This window comes from Camelus dromedarius, chromosome 2, assembly GCF_036321535.1.
Source record: "Camelus dromedarius isolate mCamDro1 chromosome 2, mCamDro1.pat, whole genome shotgun sequence".
NCBI lineage: Eukaryota > Metazoa > Chordata > Mammalia > Artiodactyla > Camelidae > Camelus > Camelus dromedarius.
The window spans coordinates 53298254-53307417 of NC_087437.1; the positions used below are offsets into that span (position 1 = coordinate 53298254).

General features: G+C 42.0%; 1 protein-coding gene across 1 annotated transcript; it reads right to left on the minus strand.

Moving 5' to 3' along the window:
• Positions 1 to 1828: 1828 nt before the first annotated feature.
• On the minus strand, positions 1829 to 9118 carry CRYGS (crystallin gamma S). The gene is made up of 2 exons (XM_031452849.2): positions 2747 to 9118; positions 1829 to 2357 (listed from the first exon to the last, which is right to left on the minus strand). Exons 1-2 carry the CDS (start codon positions 2915 to 2917, stop codon positions 2085 to 2087), a joined length of 444 nt encoding a protein of 147 aa, XP_031308709.1. The 5' UTR covers positions 2918 to 9118; the 3' UTR covers positions 1829 to 2084.
• Positions 9119 to 9164: the final 46 nt, after the last annotated feature.

The following is a 9164-nucleotide window of genomic DNA, read 5'->3' on the forward strand; positions in this document are numbered from 1 at the left end:
AATGCTCAGGAGGGAAGCAGAGCTAAAATGGTCCAAGATTGGCTTTTGCCCAATTTTCTTGAAGTCCCCCATTTCGGAGCAACAAAACAATAAAAGGTAGAGGAAGATAATTCTAAATGACACCCCAGGTGCTATTCTTGGCAAGCTTGACAGGCAGGATGCTGGCTTCTTGCTCTCATGGCAGAACACTGTCCCAGACCTGGGACTGACTGATAGACACAAAAGTTCTTGACCTCTAATACCAGTTGCACATAAAATTCCCTTTAAGTGCAAGCTGATTGATGTATCTACAGCTGGGGAGAATGGTTGCAATCTCTTTCTGGATCAGGGCATGAACCAAAGGGCATCTAATGTCTTAAAATGATAATTCAGGTTTATCTGTCAAAAGCCGTCTTTCTCTCTGAGGCTGTGGTTAGTCATCCTGACACCTGTTTTCCCCTCCTGCTGCCAGAACTGCTTTTCTGGTTGTGTTGAACAGACTGTGGCCGACTCATCACAGGCTGGAACACAGCAGCAGTGGGGTTGAGAGGAGAGACTGGCCCTAACACACTGTTCCCACTGCCTCAGTTTCCTCGGCAGAAAAGGAGGGGCATTATCTCTGAGTCACTTCCAGGAATTGTGCCTCTAACAGTGAGTGTCAGTCATCCTTGGTCATCAGCTAGTCCCTCAGGGCGCTCCTTCTGGCCTTCAGAGAATGTTGGTTTTTGACAGGATTTGAACGAACATTTGGTTCAACTCGCTTGTTTTGGAGACGGAAAAGTTAGCGTCTCGGGAGGGTGACGGGGTCCAAGCTCTCTGCAGCTCAGCGAGCGGCCTCCCATTCCTCCTCCCCGGCTCATCGTCGGTCCCTCTTATTTTCACTCAATTTCCTCAGGGTCCCTCACTCAAAACAGACAAAATGACAAAAGGCAGGGGAATTTAACAAAACGAATAAAAATGCTTGGGGGAAAGCATGCACCACACACTAGAGCATGGCACTCCTAGAGGAGCTTTGCCATCTTTTAAATTAAAACAGCTGCATTCAGCATATCCCCGGGTTCACTCGGACACTCACAGAATATTCCTAGTGATTCTGCGTTTCCTTCATCATTCTCCTCTTCATCAAGGTTCAATAGACAGAATCTCAGAGGTTACTCCAAGTAAGTAAAATTCAGTAAAACTCATGTCAACTTTTGTAAAGTAGGGAAAATTGTTTAATATATCCTTTCATTTTTACAGAGAAACTGAACTTTAATATTGAGAAGTAAAGGACATAGGAGTCTCTGGATCTTCAATAAGGGACTTCACGGGAATTATGGCTCTGTTATTTGTAGGTAATAGCCCTGTTTTCACTGACTATTCTTTCTCTTTTAAATGGAGGTACTGGGGACTGAACCCAGGACTTCATGCACGCTAAGCACGCACTTTACCACTGAGCTGTACTCTCCCCTCAGTCACTTACTATTCTTGACAGGTAATCTGTCTCCTCAGTCATATCTTCAGGGGGCCCCTTCCTACCTTTTATATTTCTGAGGGTCTTGAACTTATATTATGCACACAGGTCCCCAGCCAGTACGTGCTGAATGAATGAGTTGAAATGGCTTTGGAACATAAATACCCTGGACCAAATCCTGGCTCCTCCGTTCACCAGCTGCTGAACTTGGGCAAGTTTTTAACTTCTCTAGGCCTCAGTTTCCTTACTTGTAAAATGCAGAGAAGCCCCCTTTCTTATAGAGTTGTTGGGAAGAGACCATGGGATGCTGAAAGCACACACTGAATGGTAGCTGTCGTTATTGTCCCTGTTGGATTAACACAAACCGTAAGCGACAAGAACCACTACATGACAGTATGATTTTCTAACCTTTTAATGCAGTCCCATTTTGTTTGGCACAAAGATATAGATGGGTAATCTGAAGGATGAGCTGCTTCGTGTAACTGCCCGCTGTGGCGGGTGCTACTTTACTGGTCCCTAAAAGTGTTTAAGGAGAGGCGTTACAGTAAACAGTGGAATGCATGCCAATTGTTTTATTTATGATGCTTTTTTGGACGAACAGGCCAGCCAGCATTTGGCCCCTAGGAAGAAGGTCATGGCCCAGTCCACATCATTACTCCACGATGCGGCGGAAAGACTGGACAGCTGGGGACGCCGCACCCCAGTCGACGGGCTTCCGGTACTCCTTCTTGTCCAGGAGGTACTGCCTGCCTCGGTAGTTGGGCAGCTCGTAGAAAATCCAGGCACCGTCCAGCACCTTACAGGAGTGGACCTCTCGCATGTGAAATTGCTCCATGATGGAAGGGCAGTCTTCAGTGGTTTCGTACATCTGACCATTAAAATCCCCTTTCTCAAAGATCTGAATCTTATACTGGCCTCCGCTAGACTGAAAAAACAGAGCGGGAAATGAACAGCAGCCATTACACAGCGGGCCAGGAACTCGGAGAACAGTGTGCTTCAGAACCCACCACCTCGAAAGTGGGATGATCTGAACGCTCATCCCCACTGTGCTCTGACTGACATAGCTGACTTCCAACAAGAAAAACTTAATTCCTTAAAATATGCAAGAGGTAGCAGAAGTGCAATGGAAAGAATTAGTGTATTCAGTCTTGTGATGAACTGACCTAAAATTTTATTGAAGCTTCAGCAGCCAACAAGGGACAACCACCCATTGAGAGGTAGGAAAATCTTAAGAAAACTCTTTTACATAGAAGCTAAAAAAGAAGGGAGGGGTTGGGGGAAGAGAGCGCGCAAGCCCCCCAGCCCCAGACTCACCAGATGAACAGCCCTGCAGGAGCTGACGCGGTCGTTGAGGCCCATCCAGTGCTGGTACTCGGGGTACTCACCCCGGGGTAGGATGTACATGTACCCGGCAAAGTTGGGCCTTTCATACACAGCCCAGGTGCCTCCTTCCACCCTGATGGAGTTGCAGCGACTCAGGTACATGTGGAAATCTGCACAGTCGCAATCGCTGTCATAGTGGCGGCCTTGAAAGTTTTTGTCTTCAAAGAAAGTAATCTGAGGGACAGGGCAGACGAAGCGAAGATCTGAGGGGCTGGGTGGCTTTATTTATAGAAAAGTGAAAATTAAGAACACGTTCTCCACTTTAGAAATTCTTTCCTCCTCAATCCTGAGGAGAAAATACACAGTTCTCCCTTCCCTCACAACGTGTGCCTCGGGAGACAACTTTTGTTGTCCACAACAGGCATGAGTACTTTCTGAAGGCTTAAAATGAAAAAAGTAGAAGAGTGCTCTGCTGTAAGCCAGTAGTTTCAGGCTCAAGGTCATGCCTTCCTCCTCACTGTGCTTATCACATTATATAATGAGTTTTCCACTTGTGTATCTGTCTCTCCCACCAACTCCTACTAGACTTCTTCCAAAGGCAAGAACCAAGCGTTGTTTAGGCTACGGAACCCTGTGTCCAGTGCTTGACAAACCCGCAACAAGAGCTGGACGAAGATGAGTGAGTTCCAAATGCAGACACTGACCTTAGCTTTAGAGCTCATTTTAGATGGTTATAAAACATACTGACATAAAAAAAAATATAGCATACTATGTTCTGTATTATTATTGTATTGCCAACAAGAGAGGTTGCAAAGTAACAAAATGACAAGGCAAGAATGTCCTTTGCTTCAAACTCTTACCAAGTTTCACCACAGTCTTTGTTTGGGGTAAACCTGTGAGACCTGTGAGGTCTGTGACGGCACTGGGAACTCTGCAAGCCAGAGAAATGGGAAATACTAAGGCTAGGCTCCAGAGCTGCCCCTCTCCAGCCAGCCCTACTACAAGCCACCTTGTAGACAAGCCATCTCTCTGGGCTCCAGCTTCCCATTTGGCAAATGAAAGGACTGGACTAGGTTCAAAGGTCTGGCTGTAAAATAAGTTTTGTCTGAAGCAGGTGACAGAATTCCCAGGAACTCTCAGGGCTTCACGACAGTGTTTCCGAAAACCACTAGACCAAACGGACCACAGAGTTTGTCCCTTCTTGTCCTAGAACTCCACAGCCAAGATCCATGCTCGGTTAGAATTTGAATTGCAATCACAGGCGTCCTTCATTCGAGCAGTCAAGTCCCTGGTGTGATGCCGCCACCCTGTGGCTAATTAGCTCAGTCGGTTTAAAAGGCGAAAAACCAAGTCAGCCATTTCAGATGAAAGCAGCAGAGGTAGTCAGAGTCTGGAGAGGATCTCTGAGGTGAGGGTCGAGGGGTAGGTAAGGGTTTTCCAGAGGCAGAGACAAAAGGACAGCTTGTATGAAGGAATAAAGGAGTGAAAGGACCCGGCCAATGGGACAAGCAGTTCATTAAGCCTGGTGCATGTTGAGTATGCGGTGAAGGGTTAGGAAATAAAGCCCCAGGGACCCAGAAGCCAGGCCAGGATCCCTCGGGGGGTGATGTGGGAAATAAGGCAGTGGTTTGAGCCTGGAAATAGCTGGTTGCTCTGGGCGAGGTGAGAGATGCCGAGGGCCAACCAAAGGCAACTGCGATGTGAACAATGAGGAAACAGTCACAGAAACGAGGATGAGGAGACTAACTAGATGTAGGAAATGAAGGAGCAGAAGAAAGTTAGGAATGACTCGCAGCCAGGCATAATAATACCTCATTCTTTTCTACCCCAGGTGAGTCTTTCTAGATAGTAACCTACTAATAGTTCTTTCCTTCAGCTGTAATCTTTCCCTCCCTACCCTTCCTGTCTCTCTCAACTCTCTTCTTTCCTTTTCCTGAAAAGCTTCCTTACCCTGCCCACCCCTAAATCACCTACTTCACCTCCTTTCTTCCCTTTCCATATTCATCTCTTCCCATTCCCCTTCCCATTTTAGCATAGCACAGATTTACAGGTACGTGATACCCCAGTTTACAGATGAGAAAACAAAATTACAGCACCACTAGTTAAATCTGGGTAACGATGTCCACTGCAGAGGGTTGTTCTGAGGGTCCAACAGCACAGTGTTGATAAAATAATTTTAATAGTTGGCTCGTGATTGCCAAAAAGCTACAGCTGTTACAGATAAAGAAGTTAAATGATTTGCCCAAGGTCACTAGCTAGTTACAAGCTGGATGCAGGCAAACCAGTGGACAGCAGTGCAGACTCCTGGTTAGTAATCTGTGGTTCATTCTATTTTACTTTATCTCCCTCTGCTGTCTTACTGCCTGCACAGCTAGCTCTGTTCAACATACACCATTTACTCTTAGAAATGGAACAAGACTGTTCTGGATCTGATAAGGCTTTTCCCAAAACCTGTGGGAAAATTGTTAGGAAAATCAAAGTAACTTCTCTAAGAATGGATAGATTCTAAACTCCTTAAGTCAATTTACCTTTGTTTTTTGGCCAACTATTCAGCAAAAAAGAGGCTTTGCAAGGGATACGCTAAGGGAAATTAATATCAGCTTTCTTCCTTCATTGTTTCTCACACTTACTACCCTCTGCACATTTACCTGACTGACTTCAGTATCTGAGAAATGGAAACACACATGATTCTTCCCTGCTGTCCACCTTTCCAGCAGACCAGCCAATCATCCCACAGTAGAAACAAAGCCCTAGTGTTGCCACAGAACCACTACTGAGTTCCAGGGCCAAGCACTTCTTGTGGTGGGAGACCTGAGACCAAATCTCAGGACCCAGAGAATGTTGCAGCTCTACTCAATTTCCATTTGTAGAAGGACCATGAAATCTACTTCACAGTCAGCTGAGAGGTTGGGACTCAGGCAAAAATTTTTGTAGAGAAGGCTAAGAAATGTGCAGGAGACTTTCCTAGAAGTTGTTACAAAATTCCTCTAATTTTCAAGTTCATGTTTTCAAAAATAGCCTACTAATCCAATACAGCAGAGAGAAAAATGTCTTGAGAATTCCAGAGGTAACAAAAACAAACTTAGTAAAATGCATTGCTTCTGCCAAGCCCATAACTCCTGTGATTAAATTGCTAGCAAGATAGTGAGAAAGGGAGAAGCAATAAGAGGAAGAATAAGAGATGAATTACTATCTCCTTTGGCCTAGCAGCAACAGTTTTTAACTAAATGAACAGCCCAGCTACAAGAAATAAAAGAGATTACACTATTCCTAGTCTGGAAATCTTTAAAAAGTGGGGGATGTTCTCTAAGAGTCTTCCCTCCAGGCACATGGACATCCCTCGAAGGATTTCAGATTCTCTTTAGTGGGATTTTCATGGCATTTCATGGGATTTTTCAAAAACCTCAGAGCACTAAAGAACACTGTCTTATTTTTCTCCCCAAACCTTCTGGATGCAAGTATGACTATTAGTTCTCTTTTCCAAATGGGAAGAAAAATCAGGCACTAACCAATTACGGAACAAGTTAAGAGATACCTTCTGAAAAAATACACTGAGAAGTACCTGATATTGCCTACGTATATTTCTTGCCAAAGTGGTTAGTCTGAATCTAAACATGGGAAAACAATTAGACAAATCCAGATATTGGGACTTTCCATAAGACACCTGGTCTGGACTTTGAAAAATGTCAATGTCTCAAAGAACAAGAACAAAAAATAGGGGAACTGTTCTATATGAAAGAGGCTAAAACAAACAAAAAGAAGTTCAAAGAAACTTGACAACCAAATGCAATGTGTGATCCTTGACTGGATTCCACAGCAGGGGAAAAGCCAGCCATGAAGCACATTTTGGGGAGCAACTGAAGGAAATCTGAATAGAGTCTGAATATTAGGTATTACACTTATGATAAATTTGGGGGACATAATGGTATTATGTTTACACAGGGAATACCCCTGTTTTTAGGATATACATGCCTAAAATACTTCAGGCAAAAGTATAACAAAGTCTGCTATTTATTTTCTAATGATTTAGTTAAAAGAGAGACAGAGAGAAACCAGATATGGCAAAATGTTAACAATTGGAGAACATAAGTAAATGACATACGAGTATTCGTTCAACACCTTTCTTCTTTTAAGATTCAATGGTTTTGAACATTTTCAGAGTAGAACGTTAGGGAGGAATATCAGGCACCAAAGGCTTTGCTTTAGAGCTATGGTCAGTGGAAGAAGTAAAAAGAGAATGAAGGTATAGTCCCTCATTCCCGAAGAGAATCAGTGTCTAGTCCAACAATAGTGAATCAAGTATTTCAGAGGCAATTTTCCTAACCCAAGTAAGCAATGCATTTGGGGACAGGGATAAGCGTAACCGCCGAACGAAGCGGGTATGTAGGATTTAATTCACTTGACTGGTCCATCCACTTTGGCCTTCTAGAATATTAATGGTTGAGGCTAGATTTCACAAGACAAATTTTTAATTGAATACTAAGTTTTTAACTCCACATAATCCTCTTATGTGCATGTCCTATTCCTGTGGAAGTTCAAAGATTAGTTGCTGGAAGGCAGAAATGTGATGATATTTACACATTACATACATGTACAATATTCAACATAGTACCACACATAAAGATAAACCCTTAATAAACTCTTTGGTAATTCTATTAAAGTGGGAAATACAATAAGCATTTCTTAATATTTTCTCTAATCCTAGCCTTCTAACCGTGATCATACTCACCTCCAGGCTTCTGTTTTTCTCCATGTTTCTTTCAGTGTAGCATTAGGTGAAAAGAAAGTGGGTAGGCTAGAAATCAGCATGACCATTTACTTACCTTGGTTCCAGTTTTAGACATTTTTAGTGCATAGATTGGTTTTCCCAGTGCTGAACTCCAGGAATAGCTACAGAGAGTTAGAGGCACAGAGACATTTATACTGGGCTGGTTTCAAATCAAACATTTGCTTAGTCATGAGAATAGGATCCAAAAATTGAGTCAGTCATTTAGAGGCTATTGATGGTTTCTAGAAAAACAATCGGGATTATGAAATAAAGGAAAGCTTCAGTACCCCCTTTAATGCTTACCAAGCCTTGCTGCATTATAGATTTTGCTGAGTCAATACACCAGAACCCAGCCAAATTTTTCAAAATTAAAACAAAAAAAGTTCCTCTTACCTGGGCAATTTGGTTTTCTAGCAAGCAGCCACCTTGAAACCCCTAAAGCCTTTTTTTTTCCTTCAAAAGAGCTTGCAGGTGATGAGTCAAAAAACCAACTCTCTAACTCTGAACAGAAGTGATATATATTCCAAAGCAACAAAACTTACATGACAACCAAAGGCAATGCATGATCTTGTATTTCGGAAAAAAAAAAACAACACAACAAGTGACATTTTGGGGATGAATAGAAAAATTTGAATATAGACTGTATATTAGATAATACTATTGTACCACTGTTAAACTTCCTGAATTTAATCATCTGTACTATGACCATGTAAGAGAATGCCTGATTTTAGGAAATACAAGCTAGCGTATATAGGGGTTAAAGGTCCCAGATGTCTGCAACCTACTCCTAAGTTGTTGAGCAAAAATAAAATAATAATACTATATATAGAGAGTGGTAAGCTGGATGTGGCAAAATGTTAACAACTGGTGAGTCTGGATAAAAGGCATGTAAGAATTCTCATTCCTGAAAATGTTAAGTTTCATATTTTTTCAAAACACACAAAGTTCTAATCCAACAAGAAAGGGTGCTACAGTGTGCAGCCGGGGAGACAGAAAGCTACTGTGGGAATTCTGAATTTGCAAAGGTTTATCTAAGTTCAACTTGCCACCTGCTAGGTGGCAGTTCTCTGGCATGATATCATATTGGAACCTGTGTAGAGAACAGTTTTTGGCACTTAACTTACCTCTGATTCTAGGAATGAGATTGAATCTTACATAAACTCAAAGAAACAACAAATCGGCTCTTCTCCATTTTAATTTTCCTAGTCACATATATTCTTCTTATAAGTCCAACTTCCTCATCTTCCCACTAACAAGGCCTCCAGGAAATATTTTTATCAATGGGATGCCCCAAAATATATCATGGTCAGTTCAGAAAATGATAAACATGCCTTGATATGAAGACTGTTGAGTAACAAAGTATTAAGTATATGCTTAGTTTTCTGAACTTTATAAACTTTAAAGAAAATATCTAATTAATACCATTAATTTTATGAACCAATAGCAATTTCCAAAATATACTTCTGTTACTCCAGTGTTTATCTGTGACACTCTGCTTGCTTGAATTTCACCTTAAAATAAAAACTATAAAAACTCCAATTAGAATTAAAATACATTGAGGGTTAATTTTCACTTTAGAAATAAGAGATCAAGACCCTTCTGATATAATTACTAATTAAATGGCCATAGAACATATGAAAC

What these genes read in the sequence shown, in the direction of transcription:
- CRYGS (XM_031452849.2), bottom strand. Translation starts at nt 2,917, where the DNA reads ATGTACCTGAGTCGCTGCAACTCCATCAGGGTGGAAGGAGGCACCTGG. An exon ending in CCTGCAGGGCTGTTCATCTG is followed by an intron (nt 2,358 to 2,746) that starts GTGAGTCTGGGG and finishes CTGTTTTTTCAG; the next exon opens with TCTAGCGGAGGCCAGTATAA.